This window comes from Ovis aries, chromosome 11, assembly GCF_016772045.2.
Source record: "Ovis aries strain OAR_USU_Benz2616 breed Rambouillet chromosome 11, ARS-UI_Ramb_v3.0, whole genome shotgun sequence".
Taxonomy (NCBI): Eukaryota; Metazoa; Chordata; class Mammalia; order Artiodactyla; family Bovidae; genus Ovis; species Ovis aries.
In genome coordinates, this window is record NC_056064.1 from 20,381,808 (window position 1) to 20,407,844 (window position 26,037).

At 57.2% G+C, this 26,037-nt stretch overlaps 1 protein-coding gene across 9 annotated transcripts in view; it reads right to left on the minus strand.

Moving 5' to 3' along the window:
* The window catches only part of MYO18A (myosin XVIIIA), a 101,234-nt gene that overhangs the window by 2,901 nt on the left and 72,296 nt on the right, over nucleotides 1–26,037 (minus strand). For 7 of the 9 annotated variants that reach the window (XM_027975195.3, XM_060395294.1, XM_027975194.3 and 4 more), the window contains 21 exons: nucleotides 22,605–22,733; nucleotides 21,748–21,891; nucleotides 21,288–21,377; nucleotides 21,025–21,144; nucleotides 20,714–20,825; nucleotides 20,039–20,166; nucleotides 19,591–19,745; nucleotides 17,724–17,847; nucleotides 17,437–17,637; nucleotides 16,764–16,874; nucleotides 15,917–16,021; nucleotides 15,526–15,672; nucleotides 15,048–15,161; nucleotides 13,302–13,418; nucleotides 13,049–13,132; nucleotides 12,497–12,634; nucleotides 10,334–10,519; nucleotides 9,815–9,954; nucleotides 8,983–9,027; nucleotides 5,720–5,842; nucleotides 2,946–4,228 (listed from right to left, as the gene is read on the minus strand). In XM_027975195.3, the coding sequence (XP_027830996.2) occupies nucleotides 2,950–4,228; nucleotides 5,720–5,842; nucleotides 8,983–9,027; nucleotides 9,815–9,954; nucleotides 10,334–10,519; nucleotides 12,497–12,634; nucleotides 13,049–13,132; nucleotides 13,302–13,418; nucleotides 15,048–15,161; nucleotides 15,526–15,672; nucleotides 15,917–16,021; nucleotides 16,764–16,874; nucleotides 17,437–17,637; nucleotides 17,724–17,847; nucleotides 19,591–19,745; nucleotides 20,039–20,166; nucleotides 20,714–20,825; nucleotides 21,025–21,144; nucleotides 21,288–21,377; nucleotides 21,748–21,891; nucleotides 22,605–22,733 (3,792 nt within the window). In that variant the 3' untranslated portion in view covers nucleotides 2,946–2,949. Of the gene's footprint in view, nucleotides 1–2,945; nucleotides 4,229–5,719; nucleotides 5,843–8,982; nucleotides 9,028–9,814; nucleotides 9,955–10,333; nucleotides 10,520–12,496; nucleotides 12,635–13,048; nucleotides 13,133–13,301; nucleotides 13,419–15,047; nucleotides 15,162–15,525; nucleotides 15,673–15,916; nucleotides 16,022–16,763; nucleotides 16,875–17,436; nucleotides 17,638–17,723; nucleotides 17,848–19,590; nucleotides 19,746–20,038; nucleotides 20,167–20,713; nucleotides 20,826–21,024; nucleotides 21,145–21,287; nucleotides 21,378–21,747; nucleotides 21,892–22,604; nucleotides 22,734–26,037 lie in introns of those variants that run through there. The other 2 variants (XM_060395295.1, XM_027975204.2) reach the window with 2 other exon arrangements.

Here is a 26,037-nt window from a genome sequence, read left to right on the forward strand (position 1 = left end):
AATTACCATTTTTAAAGGAATCAGAATAGCACAAAATACATTTAATACAAACTAGACTGAACATAAACGAGTCTTACTTGGATGGGCCACAGGCACTTAAGGACTCTGGGGTGTCTCAGGGACAAAATTATAAAGCTCAACGAGGACTGTGCAACATAGGAAAAAGTGGGGTCGTTTTAGCTTTTGGATTGTTTGAATTCTGAATTAGTGGGAGCCTGATTTTATTTTCTTTCTTTTTTTTTTTTTTTAGACAGAACTTCTGGGAACCCAATGCTAAGGTCTGCTGTTGGGCAAAGGAAGGAACTGGCTTTGTGGAAAGACAGTAGGGTTATCTTAAGGGCAAAGGAGGGGGTGAGGTAGATGCCAGGGCTGGGACCCAGACGAAAGTGGGGTGCTCCCTTCCTTCCTCACATGTCTCCTCAGAGTGGAGCTGCAGCCCCCACTTCCATATTCCTGTGCCTGCCAGGCAGACACCTGGATGAATGACAGCTGGGTTTCAACACCATTCCATCCAGATGCTGGGAGCAGTGGCAGAGGCAGCCGGGAGGGGTACATGCCAGGCCCCTCTCTCCCCTGCTCCCACCTTGGATCCTCCTTAGCCAGTTTCCTTTGTGGCTTCTGCAGCCACAGCTGTGACCAACAGCAGGTAGCTAGCCCCCTTCCCCAGGGCAAGAGTCAGGGCTGCAATTTGAACATTTTAACCAAATGGTTTCAAACGCTTTCCGTCCCACAAGCCAGTGTTTCCTGCTCCATGCTGTCACAAATGATTTGGTGCACAAGCTAATTCCCGCTGGGCGAGCCCAGGGTGGCAGTCCCCTCCCCTACCCTTTGCTGTGATGCTTTCCTGTTCAGAATTCTCAAAGGTCCCCATCACCCGGTGGGAAGCTAAGCCGCTCAGCCCCTGCCCCAACTCTTCACAGTTTATTTGCCCAAAGCCAGTTCCCCCTGAGTCCAACTAGGTCCTCTCTCCCCCAGCCCTTCTCTTGCCAGCTCTGTATTGGTTGGTTAGCTTCTGGCTTGGTGCCCACTCTCCCCGCAGTGAATCCAACCCTTGTTGGAGGCGGTGATGTGTAGGGTTTCAGGACTACTCCTGTGTTCCTGGTGGACAAAAAGGGCTGTGCTGGCGGCTGAAGGAAGAAATAGGTTGTATGTGTTTTTGTCCTTGCTGGGTCAATGGTGACGACGGACTGAGTCACTGGGGTCTGCAGTCCACCAGCTGCTGGGCAGTGTAGGATGGCCTGGCTAGGCCCCTGTCTCCCTCTTCAGGTATTAGTGCAGTGCTCAGAAGGGCCTGGGCCCCTCTGCTTCCCAAACCTCCTGTCACAGCCCATCAGCTGACTTCCTGCGCTGGGGCAGTAGGGCATTCAGCAGGGCGGTTGAGTGGAAAGCTGCGATGGTCACAATATCATGACCCCTGCCTTTTCTCACTGCGGTGCTGACAACAGCTCCCTAGAACAACTGAGATGCTTCCTGCTCCTCCCAGAGCATCCTGCAACCATCTGGCACAGGCGGGAAGCCACAGAGCAGGTCTAAGTCCAAGGGCTTGGTTCTGGACCAACTCAGGGCCCACAGAATCTGAGTTGGCCACGAGCCTGGTCTGGGTTCAGGTTCCACCTCCCCCATGCTGTCTCCCCAAACCCATCCCATCACCATCTCCAAGCAGCTGCAAGTAACATTCGCTTTCACAGGCTCCGTTCCTTAAAACGAAACTGGTCCCTTTTGGTAGAAACCAGCCCAAGTCAGTGTCCTTGCTCAGCAGCTCCACTGCATAAGAGGCCCACAAGCATGCAACACGTATTAGTTCATGCATCAAGGAAACACTGCTCATGCCCCAGGGGGGCTGCGCTCTAGGGTCATACCTCCTGGGAAGCAGCAAGCTTGCCCTGGGAGGGTACCATGCCAAAAACAGCTTCATATAACCAGGGTGATCCAAATGTCACCACCCACCAGGGAGAGTGGCAACAATGGTATTCCAGTGAGTCAGTTTTTGCCTTTTTTCCGAGGTGGGGGTGTGGGCATAAAGGGTCTAACAGTTTGATCTTCCTTCCCACAGGGAGAAGGCTGGGAGAGGCAGGAGAGCCAGGAGGGGGCTGTCACTCAACAGCTGCTAATTTCTATTCATTAAAACTTTACAAGATGAGCTAAGACGAGGTGACGCCCATGTGTGGGCTTTGGGTGGGAGGGGTGGGGAGAGAGTCAGGCATCTCCAGGTCTGCTGCAGGGTGTGGTGCTGTGGGTGCTGTAAACCTTGCACTCTGAGCCTCGAGATCTATGCCAGAGGAGAAGATGACATTGCAGGGCAGAGGAAGAGCTGAGCAAAAGGCCCCTTAATTGCTGATGGCCACTGACGCATCAACTCACACCTGGGGGTCAGTTCCAGCCCTTTCCCAGGCCCAGCCTCTCAGGGCTGTGGGCAAAAGCTCTGCACGTATGCTGCTAGGCCCATACAGTAAATATTACGCTCATGTGGTCTGCCTTGGGTCATACAGAGGAGTGGTTAAGGGTGAGTTGAAGAGTCTTCATTCAGATCCTGGCAACATCACTTTCCAGCTCTGTAACCTTGGCAAATGACTTAACCCGCCTGAACCTCACCTTCTTTTCCTAGAAAATGGGCTGGTGATCGGATCTTTGTTTTGGTGTTAGTGTGAGGATTAAGTGAATAAAATATGGCAAGTATCTTAGGGGGGTGGTCCCTGGCCCAGGGTAAGGGCTTGCTAAGTGGGAGTTGTGACTTCACGTCACCAGCGAGTTCGTCATTGGGCTCAGAACGACCGACCAGCTCAGCCAGCCTCCGCTCTCTGAGGGAGCCAGGAGGCTCTGCGAGGCCAGGCTCGCTGGAGAGGAATGCAGGAGGGGCCCAAGTGGTGGCGGGTGGGCTGGGAGCACGTTAGTTCACACCGAGTGGCACACGCCATGCTCTGCACTCCGTGCCGAGTACCACCTACTGCACTAGTCGCTCTCGGGCCGGTACAGGTACCGCATCATCAGGCTGTCCACCTCCTTCTTGCGCTTCTTCTCCTCCTTCCGGGACTGCCGGCGCCCCTGCCCGGCCTCCTCGTCCTCCGCAGCTGGGCCCTTCTTCACGCTCGAGCGGCTGTGGCCTGAGATGGTAGAGCCGCTGGAAGAGGAGGAGGAGGAGGACTCCGTTCTCTTCCTTCTCGATTTGGACTTCTTCTTGCTCTTCCGAGAGCGCCCCTTCTTCCTCTGCCTGTGCTCCGAGGAATCTTCGGAGCTGGAGCTGGAGCTGGAGCTGGAGCTACTCCTCCTCTTGCTCCGGCTCTTGCGGCTGCCGCGGGACCGAGACACGTCTGCGGCCGAGGCGGAGCGGCGAATGCTGGTGGCTCGCTCCGGCGGGTCCAGCTGGGTGCTGCGGGTGCTCTGGATGCTCTTCCGGTCATCCTCCTCGGAGTCCGGCTCCAGGCTGCTCCGGTGGAACGGGGCGGGTTTGTAGCTCAGGACCTCGTTGATGGCGGCCTCCAGGTCTGGGTCCAGGTAGGAGCGGCGGCTGACCGGGCGGGCGCCGGAGCCCAGAGGCTCCTCCGGGGTGGAGGAGGCGGAGGCGCGAGGCCGCGGTGGCACCGACAGACTGCGGGCCAGAGACGACGGGTGGCTGTACTGCGAGTGCGCCTCGCTCAAGGCCACGCTGGCTCCATCGTCCCAGTCGTCCAGGCAGCTCCGGCCCAGGGACAGGCGGGAATCAGGGCTCTCCCGGCCGAGGAGCGAGGCCCGGCCCAAGGAAGGGCTCAGGGTCATCGATAGGCTGTCGAGCCGGGAGGCGCTGCGGCGGGAACTGGGGGAGCCTGACAGCGAGAAGCTCAAGGAGGAGCGCACCCCGTCCTCGCCGCCGGAGCCGCGCCGGGTGGCCGAGGAGGCCCGGCTGACCGGCGCTGAGACGGCCGAGGCCCGGTCCAAGTCTGAGCCCCAGCGCTTCTCCAGCCGGCTTGTGCGGCCCCCGACGCCGCCGGAGAGGACCGAGCCGCCCTCGTCTGGCTCCTCAGACTTTCTGGCCGAGCCCGGCTCCTCCTTGGGGCCCCCGCGGGCCTTCCGGGGCGGCCTCTCCGGGGAGGCCGGCCGCTCGCTCAGGGTGGTGAAGAGCGAATCCTCGTCCCCGGTGCCCCCGATGGAGTCCTTCAGGGTGAGCCGCTTTCGGTAGCTCAGCGAGCTGAGCACCGAGGTCGGCCTCTCCTCCACCCCCTTGCCCTCCTTCCCCGCGGTGCTGAGGGCGGTTCTGGCATGGATAGATTGGGGGCAGCAGAGAGAGAGAGAATGAGAGAGAGAGACACAGGCATTAAACCCAGAGAATAAAGGCACGGGGGAGGGAGGAGGAGGAGGAGGAAGGAGGAGAGCTCGGCAGCGGCTCTGGCAAAGTGGCACTGAGCACGTCGGAGGAAATGAAGCAAAATAATTTGCGTCAGTGAAAATAGCTTCACGGAGAATGTCATGTAAATTAGACTATTGTTCTATTTCATCACTTTTCCCCCTCTAAAACGTTTAGTTCAATTTATTTCATTGTCAACTACCTGGAGCCTGGTGCCACGCTGCGGTGAACGGCAGTGGGGCGGGGAAGGAGGCATTTTCTGCAATAACAAAATGTTGTTTGGCCGAATACATTAAACCAATTAGAGGGGGGCCGGCTGGGGGCTTGTGGTGAGGGGCTGGGCTTGGCAAGGGGCCTCAGGGGCATTAGAGAAGGAATGTGGTTGTGGCTTAGTTGCTAAGTTGTGTCCCCGGACTCTCTGCCACCCCCTGGACTGTAGCCCGCCAGGCTCCTCTGTCCATGGGATTTCCCAGTTAACAATACTGGAGTGGGTTGCCAATTCCTTCTCCAGGGGATCTTCCCAACCCAGGGATCAAACCTGCATCTCCTGCATTGGAAGGTGGATTCTTTACCACTGAGTCACCTGGGAAGCCCTTGAGGGAAGAGAGGGATTACTCTTTCTACTCAGCACACCAGCTGTCTCTCAGAGGGGCTGGAACAGTGTGTCCTGGGGGATGAGGATGGCTCTGAGTCTGGAGGGGGAAGTCAGCAGAGAAGTGGTGGCAGGGGACCCATGCTGGCCAAGATCGGAGTCCCAGATTTCTGGGGTAGCTGCCTGTGCCATCAGAAGACTGTGACTGGCCTGGACAACAGGGGAGCCAGTTTCTGCAGAGGATGGGTGTTAGCAGAAAGCATAGTGGAGGCCAAGTGAAAAGACCAGAGGAAGAAGAGAACAGGCAGAGAATGAAGTGTGTCTGTAGCTGTGATGGGGAGTCAAGGGGAACCGAGGCCTCTTCTGCTACTATTCCTACCAAGACCTCAGAGCTCTAAAGCTGGCCCTGTCCAGGGTTGTGGGATCCGGAGTCCCCCTGTGCCCTATTTCAGTCTTGATTCCAAGAACACAAACCATCAGGAAGTTCGATCAACATTTGTTGAATGAATGAGTGAGGATGAAGTTAAACCTACACCAAACCAAAGCCCTGAGCCTGGTAAAGAAAAACATTCCTAAAAAACTAAAAAAAAAAAAAAAAGAAAAAAGAAAAACATTCCTTAGGCAAAATAATGGTGACGCAGACCCTGAAGAAAAAACCTGGCCTCCTGTGCATATCCTCTGTGCCTAGGCCCCTCCAGGCAAGAAAGAGACGCAGGTGGTGTGAGGCACACCCTTTGGGATCAAGGCACTGCTCATCCTTCCCTGGGGCACGAGGTGGCCTTTGCTCCCAGCGAAGGCCACGTGCTTACCTGGAACTCTTCAAGCTGCCATCGTCAGAAGCTGCCTTGGAAGGCCCCTTGTTTTTAGACAGCCATGACTTGACACCGTCGACCCGGTCCTCCAGCTCCGAGTCCACGTCTGAGTCCCCTTCGCTGTGGGATGAAGAGCAGAAAGGTAGGCAAGGCCGGGAAGAGGTGATGACCCGCGGTCCAGGAGGGAGCACTAAGTGGCAGCAGGTTTGTCTCAGCGGGGGGTGGGATGCAGGGCAGCATGCGCATCAGTGAGTCAGGGAGAACAAGAGAGGTTAGACCAGAGCACATCTTTCACAAGGCCCCTGCCCCGCTCAGCAGGCCACACTGTGTGACAGCCACCAAGAAGACCCTGGGGAGCATGGAGGCACCTCCACCCCACTTTCTGGGACAAACTGCTGTTCAGCCGACTGAGAACGACAGGGAGACCGTCTGTTCATCAGTTATAGCTAAATGGCTCTTGGTTAAAAAGTGGAGTCAGGGGCCCTTCACCTCCTCCCTGAGGCCTGTTCTGCTGTTCTTGTCTGCCTGTTCCCCCAAATGTGGCTATGGCTACTCCCACTTTCCATGACTTCACTGCGAGAGAGGGGTTGGTGGCGATGGGACGGAGAAGAGAAGGGCTTTATTATGACTTAAGTGAACTTGAACTTGGAGTCTCCTGGGCTTATGGCAATGCCAACCTGGGCACTACAGACCGTACCCCAGATCCATCCTGAAGCTCCCCTTGGCCTTTAAGAAACAGAGAAAGGACAGGGCAGGGCAGCAGCATTTTCCGAGGGGCTGGTCACAGCTCCAAGATTCAAGCTGCACCAGGAGATTGGGGTGGGGGGTGCCCAGGAGTCCCCGGCAAAGGCTCTGTCTCTCCTAGCTCCTCTTCCTCCCTCAGGAAGCCTGTGGCTCTTGCTCCCCAAAGGCTTTTACTGGCCAAGCTGACCTAAGCCCTCTCGATAGCCCACAGGAGTCAAATTCTGATGCTGAAATCATGGAGATTTCTTCGCAAAGCAGCAAGGGCTTGGAGACAGCTTCTGAGTGAGAATGCTTCTAGAATTCTGCAAAATGTCTGCTCACCATGTTCCCTGCTATGGATATGCTAGGATTTCTCCTTGATATAAATTTCCTTTCATCTGTGTCAACAGGAGCAGCCCCGTTCCTGAATTATGTTCTTGAATAAATAGTCACACAGGCATGTACACACACACACACACACGCACAGAGAAGAAACCACACCACCAGACACTGTTCTGGGGACTGTGAGACAGCAGGACTCGTGGGGAGGGGAATAAAGAGGCGTATTTTATGGGCTTCTGTCAAATACAGAATTATAACAAAGACGAGGCTGGCTGATGCCCCGGGTAAACAGGAGTTTAGTAGACAACCCCGAAACCGTTAATGCAAGCCCTGTGCCCGTCCGAGCCCGGCAGATTTACTGTGGTGCACGGGCCCCATGGAACGCCAATACCTCCTGATTTATACACCCGTGCAAAAAACCTCCTTCTCCAGCTTCAGAGCCTGTAATTTATCACCGCCGTTCATAACCATATTGATTGCCTTTAGAAAGGAGGTGCTGTATGCATCGCAAAATCTATGTCTACATGTTAAAAGTGTTTCTGTATAAATCTCCCTTAATACTGTGCTGTTTACTGCTTTCATTAAGGTTATAGCAATAACAACTGTATCTCTAAGTAAATCGAAACATTATTTTTCGCCCGCCTTAGCACGCGCGCTCAATAACTTGGAGCTTGGGCACAGAGCTGCCGAGGGAAAGACCCACACCACCCCTCTACCATTAGCAGGAACCGGGCTAGGACTGCAGCCGCCCGTGTGCCTGCATGAGTGCACACTGGTGTGTGTGCACGCGGATGTCTGCAGGAGTTTAGAACGCGAACTGAAATGTGCATTTTATCAGGCCTCGAAGCTCCAACAGCCCGAGGATGGCAGGGCTGGAACACACAGGGGACAGACAGTTACGGGCCCAGAATACGAATTTGCCTCCTTACATTCAGAGCAGCGAATGAGTTGAGAAGCTGGCCTGCCTGCCCTTGCCTTCTCTTTAGTTTCAAGCCTACAGAGGATGTTTGGCTTCTTTTCCTTAAATAATCAGGCCCGTAAACAAACTCCAGGGCCAGGCCAGCTCAGGGGGCAGTTGAAATTTTAAATGGTCGGAATTAAACTTCGCGTCAACTACAATTTATGTCCAGGCTCATGTGCTATTAGTTAACTGGGAGCTGAATCGCGGGGGAACAAACAAACGGAGACAGAACGGCTGGGGATATTAATTGTGTGTGACAACCGGGCTCCAGCGGCCCTCTATCACTGTTACACACTATTACATTTATCATTAGCTCTCACGGAGTCCTTTGCTCTGCCGCCAGCCCATCCTGGCCAGAGGAGGAGGTCTGCCAGCAAGAGAGAGGGGAGGGGTGGAAACCCAAGGCCACCCTGGAATAACAACCTCCGAAGACCAGCCCTGTTGAATCTGACGGAGGATCACTTCCATCTAGTCCTCCTGAAGGCGCAAGCGTCTGCACCTACTGTTCGGCTCCCACCCAGAAAGAAGGAAACGGAGAGGGGGTGGGGCTACTGGGCTCCCCCCACCTGACTGACAGCTCCGGCACCAATGCCTGAGGCCTCCTGCCCGAAGAGCCCACGGCGGGTACAGTTAACAGCTGGCTGTGTACCCTCCCCCTGCCACACAGAGCCTGCCCCGCCATCATCCACGGTTGCTTGCTTTCTCCCAATAAGTAACTGTTAGATGCCCCTCTCCTTCTACCCCATCTGCCAAAAGTAGTGGGGCGGACCTTTCAAAATGAAACACACACACTTTCAGGCAGGTCAGGCTCCAAAGGAGCCCACGGATGGGGAGAAATCCAACCCAGATCTTCCCCCGCAAGAGAAAGAGGCCGGAAAGTGGCCCCTTGGTTTCTGAGGGAGGCGAGGCCGAAACCCAGGAAGGCAGACCGTGGGGACCACCTGCTGAGACACAGCTCTCCTTTCTGATGGAGCCCCCATCCTGCCGACCAAGGATGTGGGGGCCAGGAGCCTCCCAGGCGGAGAAGCCTCCCAGGTGGAGCACCCTCATGGCCTGCCCTCTGCTGCCCTGCCTCCCCCAGGACAGAGTAGCCCGGTTAGCGTGAGAGACTAGCTGGAGGAGTGGAGGTCACTGTGTGTCCACATGCCACGTGCAGCGCAGCGGGAGCCCGGGGTTAGGGGTGGTTAGACACCACGCGAGGAGAGGCAGAGAGCGCGTGCGCTCCAGTCCTCACGGTTTATTCTTTCTTTTCTGATACTTTGTCACCATGTCCTGCAAACTGGAAACAGAAAGAAAAGGGTGGGCAAGGGGGCCTAAAGAACCCAGAAAAGTCAACGGGCAAACCAGGGCGGACCCTTCAGCGGAGGACCCTCTCCTTCTTCGGCAAGACAAGGCTCTGGCTGGCTAAGACCAGGAGGTAGGACAGTGCTGTACTCAGAGGGAGGTTGCCTAGGGTACCATTTCCCTGCCCCAAAGGAGCAGGCTCCCTGGACAGCCCAGGAGCAGGATGGAGTCCCAGCCTTCACGTGGGATGGGGGCAAATCCCAGGGCAAGCGGGGTCTTCCCAGGGCAGCCTTAGGAGCTTCTCCAAGGCCTGACTCACCTCTACCGCTGGTCTGCCTGCCTCTTGACTGCCTCCTCAGCCTAAGGCCACAAATCTCTCTCCTAAACCTTTCCCCGGGTGGGTTTTATGAGAGAAAATCTCTGGTACTGTAACAAGGCACCATGGCCCTTAAATCTCTGCTCTCCCCAGAGTGGGGCAGGCGCCATCAGAAATGTAGCTAAACGGGGGAATAACTCATCTTGAACAGGCAGAGCTGGAGAGCCAGGTCCTGGGAAGCCTGGGGAGGGGTATGGGGAGGACGTGGGGAAGGCTTCTCATGTGGGCACCACCTGTCCAGCCCTCAGCTGCCGTCGGATGGAGGTCCGTGCTGGGGTCTGGCAGTAAGGGGAGGGTGGGCAGGCGGCTCAGTGGCGGGGAGACCCAGGTTGCAGTTGTTCTACCTGGTCTGGAGGTGGTCAAGAGGGCCTCCGAGCCGGCCACAGTTGCCACAGAGGCCCCTCACCTGTTGATGAGGTCCTCGTTCTCATCACTCTCCATCTCGTCCTCAATGGCGGCCTGCAGGTCCCCGATGCGCTTGAACGCTAGTTTCAGATCAGCCTGCAGGCTCTGGTTAGCAGCTTCCAGACTCTCCAGATCCATCTCCTAGAAGGGAGAGGGGGCAGTCCAGTCCACAGGAGGGCTGGCGTCTCATCCAGCTGCCCCCAAAAAGGCCAGCTTCACATCTCTCCAGGCCAGCAGCAGCTCTGTGGGTGCTGCAGAGAACCTGCAGAGCTTTCTCTGCCCTGGTGTGGCTGGGCTGTGGGGGCCCGGCCTCGCCTGAGGCAGAGCTGGTGCCACCCTCCTTAGCCCCTGGCCTGCCCTCAGGCTTGGTGGACTGTCTATCCTCTTGGCACGTTCTCATCCCTCCAGTTCTCTAAACCATCTTTGCAGCCTACCTCCACAAGCCCAGGGTGGGGAGGTGTGTGTTTAGTAGCCTCTCAGAGGGCTGCCAACCTGCAGCCTTGTGGGTGGGGGGCATTACCAGTTCATGCTTCTTGCGGCTCGCCTCGGCCTCCTTCCTGGCGAGCTCACCCATCTCCTCCTTGGTGTCCCGGAGCTGCCGCTGCAGCCTCTTGTTTTGCTCCTTCTCCCTGTTCTCAGCCGCCGCGCGCTGATCCCGTTCCTCAGTCAGCTTCTCCATATTGTCCTTGAGCCGGCTGGCCAGGCTCTGGACAGGGAGGTGGGAAGAGAGATCCATCAGCAGGGCAGAGAGCAGGGTGTGGCAGAGCTCCGGACTCAGGTGGGCAAGCACTTAAACCCCAGGGGGTGGCTCCCGTTGCCTTTCTATAAAAGGGGGAGAATAACATCTATTCCCCAGGGGGCTTTTAAGGCTCGAATAAGGTAAGCTATCTAACAGCACTCTGGAAGATGAAAGGTGCTACGTCATTATCACCACCATCACCTAGGTTGGAAAAGGGCTCTGTCTCGAGTCCATACTGACGCCATGTGTGGGGCCTCCCCAGGCAGCAGGGCTTCCCCCAGAGACCCTAAACCCAGAAGCTCTAAAAGCGAGAGCCTGTGCTCAGAGGCAAATGACTTTACTGAGAATTCTGGATTAGGAGGAGACTAAACAGTCATCACATGCCAAACACAAAGCCATCCCTCTAAACCTGATGAATCTCTCTTTCCCCAGAAACTTGAACACATTTCCCCTCCCAGGCCATAGGACGCTGAGCAGAAAATGAACTGGAGATGGGGGCAATGTGAGGGAAGCACCCTGCCTCTGGTCCTAATCTTGGACTGGCCGTGGGGGCTCTGCTCTCAACCCCTAGCCTCTATGTCTTGAAAATAATAAGAGTGCTAGGCTACATCTCTAAGGGCCATAGGTGTTTAACATTCTGTGCATCTAAACCATAATACTGCCTGTCTGAGCTGAAGGCAAAATGAGAGAGCTGAGGAAAGGGACTGGGACCCTTGAGAAAAGGAGGCAAGTGCTGCGGTCTGTTCCATATCCACCAGCCCACCGGCCTCCTCTGCCCTGTAATAGCTTTGGGGCCTGAGGCAACCTACTTAACCCTTTCTGTGTGTACACTGTGGACCAAAATATTACCAAGGCAGAGCCCGGACTATTACTAAGCCTCCTCTAATTCTCCCTAGCTCTCTGGAGAACTGTGACCTTGTCTTAGGAGGTTCAGCCACATTTTCTTCTAGGTCAAGGGTACTAATGCCCTCCGATGCCCGCTGCCAGCCCCATGGTCACCTGGTTCCATCCCCATCCTCTTTCCTGCTCCACTGACTCAGGAGTAAGGGGGAAAGAGGCAGGGATGCTCAGCACCCACACCATGTGCACACTTCTCATGGAGACCAGTCAGCGCTCAGATGATGTCTGCACACTCGAGAGATCATTGCTGGCCTCTTTCTTCCTACCTGCTCTGTTGGAAAGAAAGGCGCTGGAGCATGCAGGCTTCAGGAGAGTGGAACCGAAAGGATTAAATGTGGAGGATGGAGATTATGGTTAGGAGGAAGGAGGGATGGAAAGAGAAGACGGGGGTGAACAGAAAAAGGAGAAGGGTTAGAGGGAAGAGAATGAAAAGTAGAGAGAGAGGACAAAGGGGATGGGGAGAAAGGAAGAAATAGCTCAGGGAAGTGAGGAAGGGAATGAGATGGGGGGAGAAAACAGACTCAGAGGGAGAGGGAAGAAAATGGGGCAAAAATGGAGGGAAGTGAAGAGGGAAGGAGAAAAGCAGAGACAGCAGGCGTGGGGAAAATTGATGGAAAAGGGGAATGAGAAAGGGAAAGAGAAAGAGAAAGAGCAAGCGGTGAGATGAGAGGACAGACTCCAGCCCTTGAAGAAGTGGCGCTATCCGCTGCATATTTATGACCCTGCCAGAGAGCAGAGAGGGAACCGACGGGGGGGAGCACACGGTGGAGGAAAATATGAAGACGAAAAGCTAAGCTGCTGTGGTCCCCTGGCAGAAAGCATGCACGGAAACAGAATGTAAAGCAGGCAGGCTCCGCGGTGCCCAGAGAGCAGGCCGGGTGGGTGGGGGAGAAGGCACCCGCCCTGTCAGCTGGCCTGGCAGCTTGGCAGGGGCCTCGGAGGAGCAGCCTCAGGCCTCCCCGGCCCTGCTGAGCATGCGTGGCTCCAGCCGGGGCCACTCGCCCCTTCCCTACTGCAGAAGAGATGGGGGAAGTGTGTGCCCACCTCCAGCCGCTTTACTTGGGTCCTTTCAAACTCCAGGCGTGTCTCCAGCTCCCGGATCTTAGCTTCCTGCCTGCTCACCAAGGACTTGTCCACCATGGACTGCTCCAGGAACTCCACTTGGCTCTGGAGGGCTTGTAGCTGGGGGGCGGGGGCAGGAAAGGAAGAAAGAACTGAGCCTGGAAAGGGAAGGGGCAGGTTCTATACCCCCTTCCCTGCAAGATCACCATGGTGACCAGAAGGCTGGACAGGGAGCTGGAAGGATGGGTCCCTGAGACAGGGGCACCCCCGACCTGACCCCGTGGTGGCAAAGATTTTGCCCTTTGGAGAAAAAGGAGAGAACTAAGGACCAGAGAGGGAACAGAAATGCATAATGAGGCAGTTGAAGCCAAAAACATCTGCTATGGTGACATGGCTCCAAGCCTAGGCCTTTGCAGTCACTGACGCTGACTGATGGCAGAGAGAAGCGCGTGTGAATCTGTGAGCTTGGGAGCTCATCCCCACAAACAGGAACCCTGGCCCCCTCTCTTTACCAAGGGAAAAACTGGTCCCCACCTTCTCCTGCAGCTCTTGCTTCTCTTTGTTGGCTTCTTCTAGCTGAGCTTGGAGATCATTCATCTGAGCCAGGTCCCGGGAGGCCTGGGAAAGGAGAGAGTGCCGAAGCAGGATTTCCCATGAGCACCAAATTCCAGCCCGCTCTGCCCCACTTGGAGGCCCAGGGCACGCAGGTACCATGACAGGGGTCTACAAGGAGGACCAGGGGACGGTGCCCGTGCGGGGTGTGGCGGGGCACTCCCAGGCAGGGTACCTGAGCCACGGCCGCCTTGTGCTTCTTCATCAGCTCATTCATATCCTCCTGATCCTCCTCCAGCCGGTTCTGGATCTCATTTTTCTCACGCTGAAGGCGGCTCAGCTGCTCCTCCAGCTGGACAGAGGCAAAGACAGACCAAGAGCATCAGGCCTGGCGTGACTAATGGCTCTGGGTGGGAAGACTGAACCTCCCTTGGCCACCACCAGTGGGAAGAGCTAATGATGTGGCCAGGCCGACCTGCTGGAGGGGGTGCCAGGACCAGTGGTGCTCAGGGAGCTGCCTGTCCTGCCCTGCTCTGGGCCTGGGAGCTGAGTGGAAGGACTGTCTCTGCAGCTTAGGCAGCGTGTGTGTATGTGTGTGCGTGCGCTAAGTCACTTCAGTCATGTCCAAGTCTTTGCAAGTCTATGGACTGTAGTCCACCAGGCTCCTCTGTCCATGGGATTCTCCAGGCAAGAATACTAGAGCCATGCCCTCCTCCAGGGGATCTTCCCAACCTAGGGATGGAACCCATGTCTCTCATATCTCCAGGATTAGCAGGCAGGTTCTTTACAAATAGTGCCACCTGTGAAGCCCAGCTCAGGCAGACCCTGGGCTAAATGACAGCTGCTTCCCCACAGCTCTTAGGAAGCTAATGAGAAGGCAGAAAAAGTCTACCCAGAACCAAATGATCCATCGTCTAGCACTAGCGGCTAGGCCTTAACCTCTGCGCACTCTGCCCTCTCCAGGCCCCAGGGAAGGACCCCTCAAATCTGTGAAGCTCTCCTGGCCTGGACTGTTGTTCTCCCCCGGGAATGCCTGCTCCCTGACCATCCAGTCCCCACGGCCAGTCCACTCCTGTGGGGAGGAGAAGAGACAGCCAACAGCAGCTTCAGGAAATGAATGAATCTATTAGCCAGTAATTCCAAACCAAAATGACTGCATTGGCTCCTTCTCTGCCCCCATCCATCTTGTTACCGGGCTGCGGGGAGCTGGGGATGCCTCCGCCAAGAAATTTATTAACTTGGATTTAAATAAAATGGTAATTTTATAACAGCCTTTTTTAACACAATTAAGGAATTTGAATTACTCACCTGAAAACTGCTGAGGAGCACAAATGTCACAGGGATAAATCAAGCCCAGGAGACTGGCATCTCTCTGCAGCTGGGGGACTAGCTGGGGGGCCAGGGAACCCAGAGCCAAGCCCAGCCTCCTCCCCTGCCCCGTTCCCTGCCCAAGGAGGTATACCAGTGGCCGCATCCCAGTAATGAGCTTTCGGTCGATGGATGGGCCGTGGGAGAGGTGGGGAATTAAACGGGAGGCATTAAATAAGCGCTCTAATTAGCTGCCGCTTGGGCTTGTCAGTGGGGCTGGCCGGGGGCAGGGGAGGGAAACGGAGTCATCCCGTCCTCTTATCGGTGCTTCTGCTAATCTCTAGGTACCTGTTTACATCCCTCAGCCACATTAGCTGCTTTATTTATGGTGTGGGGCCTGTGGCCAAGTTCCCACAGGCAGGTGGTTAAACAGGGAGATGGGCCCTTGCTGGCTTCCTCCTCCATCTCGCCACCCCCTCCCAGGCCTCTAAGTGGGGAGAGGCACAGGAGTGGAGGCCTACTCTCCCTGCAGAAAGTCCTGGGCTGGGGAAGGGGCCTTGTTTGGCATAAAAGAAGCCACTGTCACGGCTCCATCGTCCCGCAGCCGCCCGAGTCCGGCTCTGCACACCCCGTGTCCTTACCAAGCCCGGCTCTGCACACCCCGTGTCCTTACCGCTGTCTTGGCCTTGGCGATGTCATCGATCTGCAAGTGCAGGTCTTCGATCTCCACCTCCATTGCTTTCCGCGCTTTCACGGCCGCTGCACAAGTGAACTCTGACTCCTCCAACTGAACACAGAGCCAACCCCACCCCCGCCCCAGGGAGGGACGTCAGCCACTCCCCAGGGACAGGAGGGCTGTGCAGGGGGCTCCCGGGGGAGAGGGAACCCGGCGCTCTCCTCCTTCTCCTCTGTTCACTTCAGACCCCGGGGCTGTGATGCGTTTTGAGTGCACTACTTCTCCACCCATGACAGGGTGGCAGGTGTGGGGCCGTCCACACCACTCTGGGCTTGACCATCATGTGTACAGCACACGCTGACCCTCAGGAGTCCAGCTTTTCCCCGCTTCCCTGTCACCTTCCTTCCCAAGGACTCAAGAACCACTGGCAGGGGCAAGAGGGAGAGGGAAATGATGACGTCCTGTCTGCCGATACCTGGTTCTTCAGCTGGGCGATCTCCCTCTTGCTGGGTGCGTTGTTCTTCAGGTGATCCAGCATGATCTGGGCGTCTGCCAGCAGGGCCTTGGTGCGCTTCAGGTCTTTCCGGAGCCGCTTCTCTGACTCAAAGTCCCGCTGGTTCACCTGGGTGGACGCCAGGAGCTAGGGCTCTGGGCTCCGCCATGGGGCCTCTGCTTGTCTTCCCCGAGCCCCCTCCTTGCCCTGCCCTCATTCTCAGAGATGAGGGCTGGGATCACACCAGCCGAGGTGAGAAAGCCCAGTGTGCCCTGGGTGGTGATCACCCTCCTGCAGGTGATGGCAAGGCCCTACAGAGCCAGCGCCCTCCTGTTCCTGGCTCTCCCCACCACAGCCAGCGGTCTCTGCTCACCTGGTCACTGAGTGTGGCCAGCTTGCCCTCCAGCTCCCGCTTCTCCCGCAGCACCTTCTGCTTGTCCTCGTACTCTTCCTCAAGCTGTACTTCCATTTGCTTTAACTGCAAATAGGGGCCCATGGGTTCCTTCAGAGTCAGGTACCAGCCAGCCCCTTCCCTGCTGGACCCCTCCCCGCCGCACCCCTGGGAGAATAGTGCGGCAGGGGCTGAGGATGGATGACCTGGAGGAGCAGACCCTGAACTCAAAGTTCCCAGGGTTTCAGAGCAGCCTTGGAGGAAGGGGAGGGACGGCAGGCCACGAGCAGCGGCGCAGGGCCAGGTGGGAGCTCTTGTTCCAGAGCCTTTGCGCTTGCAGTTTGGCACAGAAAGCAGGGGGTGTTAGCTCCCCAAGGGCCTGGGCCTCTCTATGAACCCTCAGGGCAGCACACATTCTGGCCAACGCCAGGATCCCAAGCAGAGCTTCCCAGCCCTGAATAGCAATGGAATATAGTGAGGGACCGGGAAGCCTGGCGTGCTGCAGTCCATGGGGTCGCAAAGAAAACAGAAACGCCCTTACTTTAGATTTGTTTTCTAATTGAAATATAGTCAGTCTGCAGTGTTGTGCCAATCTCTGCTGTACAGCAAAGTGATTTCGTTATGCACATAAAGACTTTCTTTTTAAAAAATGTTCTTATCTATTATGGTTTATCATAGGATATTGAATATAGCTCCCTGTGCTACAGGGTAAGACCTTAGTGTTTATCCATCCTATATATAATAGTTTATATCTGAAAAAGTTCTTACTATAAAGCAGTGATGAGGGAACCAGCGTTTCTACTGGACGGGTCAGAGCCAACTGGTTTACCTTCTTCTGACATGACTGCCGGGCCTCCTCCACCTCCTCATCCCTATTCTCCATCTCCTTGGAATGGGTCTGCCTCATCCGCTCCATCTCCATCTCAAGTCGCAGCTTGGCCTGGAGGTGGGTGGGAGTAAGGGCTGGGTTTCTTCCCCAGCAGCACCCCGACCCCTCCCCACCACACCCCGATCAGCCGCTATCCCCAGGCTCTGGAGCAGGGAACATCTCTGCCAGCAGTTCCCTGTGCTGCCACCTTGCTCTGGTGGCAGCTGGCTTCTCCAGAGAAACTGAACTCCTTTACTAGAGTCCTGGCACAGGCCCAGGGAAGGCTGCTGGGCGCAGGGGCAATCCTGCCGCTTTTCCACTTGGCCTCAGGGCTCTAGCTGCCTGAACTGACACGGTGGCTCAGTGGCAGGCTGGACGGGCTCAAGGCCTTCCAGCTGCCCTGCCTCCTGAGCCCCTCACCAGTGGAGCTCAATTAAGATCTGTTCTCATGGAAAGTGCCGTGAAAAAGCTTAATTATCTTCACACTGTGGCTGGCACAGATCAGGTGCCCCCTTAGTACTTTGTGAATAAGAGAAAGGATGACCGATTGGATTCAGGATCTCGTCCTCCTCTGCCGCACACCCCAGGGCTGCAGAGAGGACGGTGCTGCCTCCCTTGGCCCAGCCCTCAGCACCTGCTCCAGCATCTGGATGGTCCCTGCCTGCTCGTCCAGCTCTTCCTCCTGATCCTTGACCTTGGCCTCCAGGTCTCGGAGCTGTTTCTTGACCTTGGCCAGAGAGGCTTCATCCTTGGACTCTTGGGAAGAAATGTCCTGGAGCTCGGCCTCCAGTGACACAACCTTCTGGGTGAATCCCGCGATGTCCATGTCTTTTTCCTGGAGGGAAAGAGAAGATGAGGCTGGTCCTGGGCGAGCTCGAGCCTCGGGTGGGGGAGGTACAGACGGCAGGCAGCTCCTCGCACCTCCATCTGCTGCTTCAGGCTGAAGGCCTCGGCGAGGAGCATGTCCTTCTCCCGCTGTAGTTTCTCCCGCTGCAGCTTCTCTCGCTGGGCCTCCTCGTGCGCCTGTGAGAGCTCGCTGTCGAACCTGCCAGGGAGCGTGGCCATGGCGGCTCCATCAGATGAAGGAAGAGTCCGGGCCTCCAGCACCCGGAGGCTGCCAGGAAGTGGTGCCACAGACCCAGACAGGGTGCAAGACGGGAGGACTCATGCAGCCTGAGCTTGGGGCCAGCGCAGAGGGGTTAAGGTCAGGCCACCAGAACCCTGCTGAGCAACCTGGTCTGGGCTTGAGCGGTGGGGGAGCATTTCATCAAGAGGGCCTAAGAGGGACCCACAGACTGCTTCCAGGGAAGAAGTGGACAGACTCTCCTCTGGCGTTAAGTCTCAGCCTTTTCTCTTTCAACAGATCAAAGGATAGGAAGACGGACTAGGGTGAAGGCAGAAGGGGTGTCAGAAGGGGTGGAAATGAACATCCTGCCTCATCTCATTCACTTTCTACAGCTCTAGATGGGCCACCTCTGGGCCCCAGCTTCTACCCAGGCCTACCTGTCCCAGCAGCACCCCATCACCCCAGGACACCCCACCCCAGGCTGGAGACCCCATCCGCCTGTGCCCAGTTGGCAGCATGCTTCAACGGGAACGCAGGCCACAGCCGGGGTGGGGGGCTCCTCCTTTGTTCCTCCACTTCCCAGCCTTCTATCTCCTGCCCAGTGACTCCAAACAAGTAGCAAATTGCTGAAATTCCTCTTAACACCTTCCTGGAATAGCTAATCGGGTTCCTGTCCTTGTCGAAAACTGACAAGCTCACTCCCATCCCAACCTCACGTCAAGGGGAAAAAAAAAGTAAGAAAACTCCAGGCCCACTGAAACTTAATAAGTTACCCAGCGGGGAGTGCAGCAAGATAGTAACTAGGTCGAGCTAGCACTGTCATGGGGTGCTCCGAGGGGGGCCTCTAAGGGTGCCTGCCTCTAGGTAAAAGGGAGGGTGGGGGTACAGATAAGAACCAGGGGAGCAGAGAGTCAGAGCACCAAAAGGGAGGAATATAGGGCTTTCCTAGTGCCTCTCACTTGGCAATGAGCCCAGGAGGCTGAGGGTAACCCTGGGTCACTGGAGGGACCCAGCCGTGCCCTCCTCACCCCCAGGGCCATGGGGCTGTCCCTTCACAAAAGCAACCGGTGCCTCTGCTGAGAATCCATCCTCTGCAGAGGGGAACCAGGTGCCCACCCCATTCCCTGGAGCTTCCTGCTGTTCCCAGGATGTGGCGGTTCCTCCCTGTTCCTAATAAAGGCGTCCCATTCCCATTCTGGCCCGGGAAATTAATTTAGATTGGCTTTTCTCCAACGAGGGCTGTCCCCCGCAACCCTGCCACTTCGGGGCATTATCATAATGAGATGGAAGTGGCAGGTAGTTGAATGACATTAGCCAGGAGTCTGTGTTTGTGTAGCTGAGGCAACAGGGGCGGGGGTGGGGGTGGGGCACGAGAATGGGGAGCCGGGTGTTGGGGGATGCAAGGGGCAGGACCACCGTGGAGTGGTTCCTGCATGGGGGCTGGCTGACACCCATCCTTCCAGAGCCCAGGCAGGGTAACAGCACACAGTGGGGGGTGAGGGAGGCAACATCTGAGAGCAGAGCCCTGAGCAGGCCGTCAGGAACGCTGTGGTCTACATGTGCCTCGGAGGTCAGAAGTCAGACCCTGACTCTGATTCCAGGGCAAGGGACCAGGCAGATGAAGCCCCAGCCAAATTCAGGCCCTCTCATCTCTCCTCCCTAGAAGGAGGCAGGGAACTGCTCAAAGAGGTCCACTGCATCCAAGCCAGGGGACCCACCCACCTCCTCTGCTTCTTCTCCAGCTCGTGGTTGCGGACCTGCTGGCCCTCCAGGTGCAGCTTGGTGTCCTGCAGCTCGGCCGTCAGCCGCTGGCACTTCTTCTTGAGCTGCTGCAGTGTCCGCTGGCTCTCATCACTATCTGCCTGCAGGTCCCCGAGCTAGCAGGACGAGATGGGGGTGCAGGGTCAGCAGCCCTCAAGAGGCCTGGAGGTGCTGGTGGGGGAGGTGAGGAGAGGGTGGTAGGTGAAGGAGAGGGCAGTCTGGGGTCCAAGGATGAAGTCAGGCTCGTCGGGAATCTAAGACACTCTGACAGTAGTCTGCTCTTGGTTGTCCCTCACATGCAGCGCCAAACCCTCCCTGTTCTCCCAGGGCCTGCCTGGCTCACCGGCCATTCCCCACGCCAGCACGCGGCGCCCAGTGCCTCCCCGCCCCTCCCCGGCACAAGCCTCACCCGCCTCTCCAGCTGCCTCTTGCTCTGCTGCTCCACCTCCAGCTTGTCCTCAAACTCCTGCTGGAGCCGTTTCTTGGTGAAGTCCACCTCCCGCACGGCTCGCTCATACTTCAGACGCCACTCGCCGCCTGTGGGGTGGGGGCAGACGGGATGAATGAGATGCTGAGAGTCCTCGAGAAGGCGTGGAGGTGGGTGAAGGCTTGGGGAGCGGGCAGAGTCAGCCAGAGGGACTCAGAAAGGTCCCTGGATCAGTGACTTCCTTCCAAGGCAGGAGGAGCCACTAGCCGGGAGAAGCCTAGAGAGAGAGATGCGGCCACGCGTGCTGTCTTCTCCCAAGGACCGCCAGATCATGGTCCTCAAACATGGTCATTATCATGGTTGCTGCGGTGGTTTAGTCGCTAAGTCATGTCCGACTCATGCGACCCCATGGACTGTGGCCTGCCAGGCTCTTCTGTCCATGGGATTCTCCAGGCAAGAATACTGGAGTGGGTTGCCATTGTTACCAAGTTCCATGATAATACCCTGTGCTTACTGGTACCTCTACTTTCTCATCAATTCATCTCACGTAGCCTTATAACAGCTCTGCAGACAGGAGATGAGGGGTGTGGTTGCCCAGGGTGGGGCCTCAGAACTCGCCACTCAGGCCACGGCCAGGTCCTCCGGCCTCTGACTGACCTGTGTCACCATCAGCCAGTTCCCCGTTGATCTCAGCTGCCCGGATGAGACGGGCCTCCATCACCTCCATCTCCATCACCTCCATTTTCTTCTTCAGTGCATCGTGCTGGGTCTGCAGAGAGGTGGTTATGTGCTGTGCTGCCCCACCCCCTCACTCAGTAACGCCCGCGCCCCTGAACCCCATAGACCACGGTCACAAGCTTACCCAGGGCTGTTGGGCTGCTGGGCTGGTGGCCAAGATGCCACCTGTCTTAGGGGGAGCAGACGGGCGCTAGCGTGTGTGGCAGCCACTAGCTCGGCCCTGCCCTCACCTGCAGCTCCTTCATCTCCTTCTCAGCCCGGAGCCTCTCCGCGGTCTCTGCGTCCAGCAGCTGGGAGGCGGACTCTCCTGTGTTACGTTCATCCGTCAGCTCCGATGTCAGCTCTGAGATCTGATGGGGGAGGGAGTCACCACCCATTGAACCAACTGCCTCACTCAGCTGAACAGTGGTGGGGGAATGGCAGGGAGGCCTCCTGGGACGGGCACCCTGCAGAGGGGGGTCAGTCTGTCTGGTGCTGGGAATCACTCACTCACCCGGGTCTCCAGCCGGTCACTGCTGAGCCGCAGCTCGTTCCTCTCCTTCTCCACTTTCTCGAGCTTGCTCTTCAGCTGCTGGATCTCCTCCTAGGGCACAGGAAGGAGGGCAAAGTAAGGCAGAACCCCTGGGAGATGCTGGGGCAGGATCTGCACCCCTGGGGTGAACCAAGCTGGTGAAGCTCAGGCCGCGACATGAGGGAACTGGAAGCCACCGCCTGCCTGGGGCTCCTTCCCTAGACCCTTCCCCATGGGCTGCAGATGCCTGAGGTTTTATCCTAAGAGGATACCCGGGGGCTCAGCCAGCACCCTAGAGGGATGCCTTCTGTTTGCTGGGCATGGTTCAAGGACATCAGCTCTGTGGACCGAACAAAGGAGCACTGGGAGGCCAAGACAAGTTGGCAAAACTCCGGCCCATGTGGGTGAAGTTCAGCCCTCCCCTCCCCAGGCTGTTCCGTACGTCTTTATTCCGGATCTGCTCTTCTGACAGCTGGACCTCGATGAGGGGTCTCACGGTGGTGAAGAGCTTCCACCAGGGCCAGTCCTTCACCCCTTTGTTCTTCTTGATGTTCTTCTGCACGCAGCGAATGGCTAGGTCCTGGATCTAAGTTGGGGTGGGGGTGGCGCACAGCAGGCTGTCGGCCCCAAGTCCAGCCAGGATGGTCCCCGCCACCAGCCCCAGCCTCTGGGGCTGCCCCTCTGGCCACCAGACCCACTCCGAGTCAAACACTCCCTGAACCACCCCTTGCCCCCAGCCTCCCTCCGACCCTCAGAGAGTGGGCGGCAGACAGCGCGCCCCTGGAGCACCGCACTGGGCACTAACCGATCTGCCATCATTAGGAATAATTTCGTCTGCTTTATTTGCTGCCTGATTATTTCCAGCACGCCGGCCTAGATGTGCTATAAAACCTAATCTTGCTGAAACACAAGAGGCGGTGGTGCTGGCTGTTTTATGGACTTGCTAATAAGAAAAGGAGTCGCTGACACAGCTCCTTAATCTTCATGGAGCAGCCTGCGATCCCTAGCCCACCTTTGTCTGGGCCCTGCTCCCCACCACCCAGCCTCGGACCAGCCCACATGGTCTCATCACCAGGCACACGAGCACGCTGGCTGGCAGGGGGGTGCTGTCCATCCCCTGCCCTGGCCCAGGGTGCCCCTGGGAGGTCCTACCTCTTGTCCCCCAGATAAAGATAACTCAGCCCCACGCCCAGCCTCCTGCCCCACGGGAATGTCCCTCTCAGTCCCACCCCGACCCCCGGGGCTCAGCTCTGCCCGGATAGGCTGGGGAAGGGGACCAGGCTGTCCCTAGAGCAGCACCTTCTTCTTCTTGAAATGCTGCCGGGCCAGGTAGCCCCTGCAGGCCGCTTGGAACAGGGTTAGGTTCCTGCTGGTTTGTTCATCTCGCTGCTCCTCCAACCGTGCCAATGTGCCCGCCCGGAAGAACACCTGTGGGGACACGGGCCAGGTGAAGGAGGGGAAGGAGAGAGGCAGGGGGCAGCCCGGCGGAGGAACGAGCAGCTGGCAAGAAAACCAGCAGGCCCAGGGCATGGCCCTTGGCCTGGGGAGAGCCTAAAACCCTGGTATCTAAAGGGGAGGAGGGCTGGCGCCTGGGGAGGCCTGGGAGGGAGGAGTAATGTGGGAAAGAGACGAAGGAGATGGAAGCTAGAGGGAAGTCATCTGGGACAAGAAGGACATGCCGTGGATGCCCCGCAATACCTCTGGTGGCTTCATCCCCAGAGCCACCCATGCCCCTGTGCCCACAGCCATCACGGCTACCACAGGCCCCACCACAGGTTCCAGCCACCTGGGATCAGGAGACGGCATGCATGTAAAAGAAGGAAATACCAGGCAGCGGCGTGCAGAGAAGGGAGAGGGTGGGGAGGGGGCCCCTTCTCTGCACCCTCCCCACTTGGTTTCATTCCTGACCGTCTCCTCTTTGATGTGCCAACACCCCATACCCAGGTTTCACCTCGTGAAAAAACCGGTGGGGTGGGCGGGGGTTGGCCCAGGCAAGGGACCTGTCATACAGGTTTGGGGGCGGGAGGGCAGATGTGAGAGGAACCAGCTGGGTGCCCCACACCTGGCCTTTCCTCTCACTCTTCTGCCCTGAGCTGGGCCTGGGTAAAATTCTCTGTGCTAAGAGACAAAGAAGAGGGGGAAATGGTCAGGTGGAAAAAAACAGGACTCTGGTATCCTCAGAGAGGGCAAAGGCCGTGGAAGTATAGGCCGCCACCGTCATGCCCAGAAGACAGAATATTCACTTTTGAGGGGTGCAGAGAAGACGTGAACTCCATAGGAAACAGCACCAATAGGTATGGCGTCCCCAGGCTTCCCTCCAAGGAAGGAGTGGGGAGACGGCCGCACTTTCTGCTGGGAACGTTTTGCCTCCTGGCAGGAACTGAGTCCCGTGGGGCTGTCCTGGGAGAAAGCCAGCTCAGTCCTACACAACACATGGGGCTGAGCGCTGGGCATCTCCCATGGGTCTCGGCCCTCCCTGAGCTTCCATGTCCCGCAGCGCAGGAGCCTGAGATTCCACAGCGGGTGGGGAAGACCCAGGTCCCTGGAGGGAGGGGGCCAACATGCTAGTGGTCAGCGCACAGCTGTTTGACTAGGCAGAAGCAGCGAGGTGCCAGGGAGGGGGATGGAGAATGGCCCAGAGACACACGGAGACAAGAAAGGGTAGTGCAGAGTCCAGAGTAGTGAGCCTCTCTTAACAGCTGTCCATTTGTGCAGTTGAGTCTTTTGGGGTATTAGGTGAAATCTCAGGGCCAACTCTTCCCCCACACATACCCACCCATACATATTTTACAAACAAAGTGAGGGAGGCTCTTAGACCCCCAAACTTCCTTGCCTGAGCTCCACTCCCAGCCACCTGTGGGATCAGATGGAGACCCCCTTTCCTCTGGAACAATGTGGCAATCACACAGTGAATCCTCACTCACCACCACAGCCTGTGTGCGTGCATGCTAAGTCGCTCAGTTGTGTCCAACTCTTTGCGACCCCATGGACTGTAGCCCACCAGGCTCCTCTGTCCATGGGATTCTCTAGGCAAGAACACTGGAGTGGGTTGCCATGCCCTCCTCCAGGGGATCTTCCTGACCCAGGGATCAAACCCGTATCTCCTGTGGCTCCTGCACTGCAGGGGCATCCTTCACCGCTGAGCCACTAGGGAAGCCCAACCGCAGCCTAGAAACCTGGAAATTTCTCTTTCAAACGAGATGTCAGCAAACATCTGACTTTGCCCCTAATCCTGCTCTGAGGGTGAATGGGCCCTAGGGATCGCCAGCTTCAGCAGGCGCCTGGGATGATGCCGAGAGACAGAGACGGCAGCTGGGAAGAGGACGAGCCTGGACAGGCCCTCTTCTACCCAAGACATGCCTTCAAGACGATGCCATCCCCCCAAGGCTAGCCAGCAGCTCAGCCTGCCATAGGGACGGGACCCCACCTAGAGAAAGACCAAGAGGCTGCGGTGAAAAAAATCTGACTTCAGGCTTCCCAGGGAAGAAGAACTTAGAAGTGGGGAGGAGGAGAGGAAGGAGCCAGACACAGCAGAGACCAAAACCCGAGAGACGACAGGGAAGAGGGCGGGACCACAGGAGGCAGAGAGAACCAGGAAAGAAGAAAATAGCAGAGCCCGAAACCAAGGAGCACAGACTAGCAGGGACTGCTGGGGCCCAAAGAAAAAGGAAAAACCAGGGACAGCAGAGCCAAAGACAGGAGGACAGGAAAGGGATTCCCAGGGAAAGAGGGAGGGAGGGAGGGGGCGGTAGGAATCAAAACCATGACTCAGAACGCAGAGCAGGGAGAACAGAGCTGAGGAGCAGAGCGCGAGCCTTTTCTGCAAGCATCCCATTCCACCCATTCCACCTCACTCTCCCCACGAGTTCCCTCCCTCTCTGCGGACCGATGGACAGCCCAGAACCCTCCCAGGGGCTCCCCACTGCTCTCTGCCCACCTCGGCCCTTGGAGCACGTCCGTGGATGCTGCCTGTCAGCCTCCCAGTCTCAGTAGGGGGACATGCAGGCTCCCGGCCCCGAGGGAGGGACGCTCAGCTGGCCCTCTGGGGTGGAGTGATGCGGCAGACTGGCACTCAGGGCCGGGCACGCCTGCCTTTTATGTACGTTCCAATCAGGTGAGAAACCCGGCCTGTGGGCAGGCAGCAGTGGCACAGCCTCACAGAGCCCTGCTTCCTCTCTGCAGCCCTGGACAGCTCAGCAACGAAGACACTCTTTCCGCCTCTCCCAGCTCTCCCTTCAGTCTTCCCCATTCCCCACACCAGGACTCAGGCCGACTCAGGACCACCTTCCGACCCACTCCCTCCTGACATCACAGTGGTGTTCTGGCCCTGACCAAGCCAATTATTGAGAGGGAAGCAGAGTCAAATTTGCTGCAGCTGAGCATCTAACTTCCTGGCCCCCAGCCCTGAAGGGGGCAGCTTGAAAAGAAGTAGCTGTAGCAATACTGTCAGTCAGTCAGCGATGTCTGGCTCTTTGCAACCCCATGGCCTGTAGCCCCCCAGGCTCCTCTGTCCATGGGATTCTCCAGGCAAGAATACTGGAGTGAGTTGCCATTCCCTTCTCCAGGGGATCTTCCCAAACCAGGGATCAGCCCTGGGTCTCCTGAATTACAGGTGTATTCTTTATCATCTCAGTCACCAGGGAAGCCCGCTTGAGAGGAAGTGCAGCCCCAGAGCACCTCGGGTGAGGGGGCTGGGGGACAAGACCCAGCAGGGGCCCCAGGAGACTCCAGA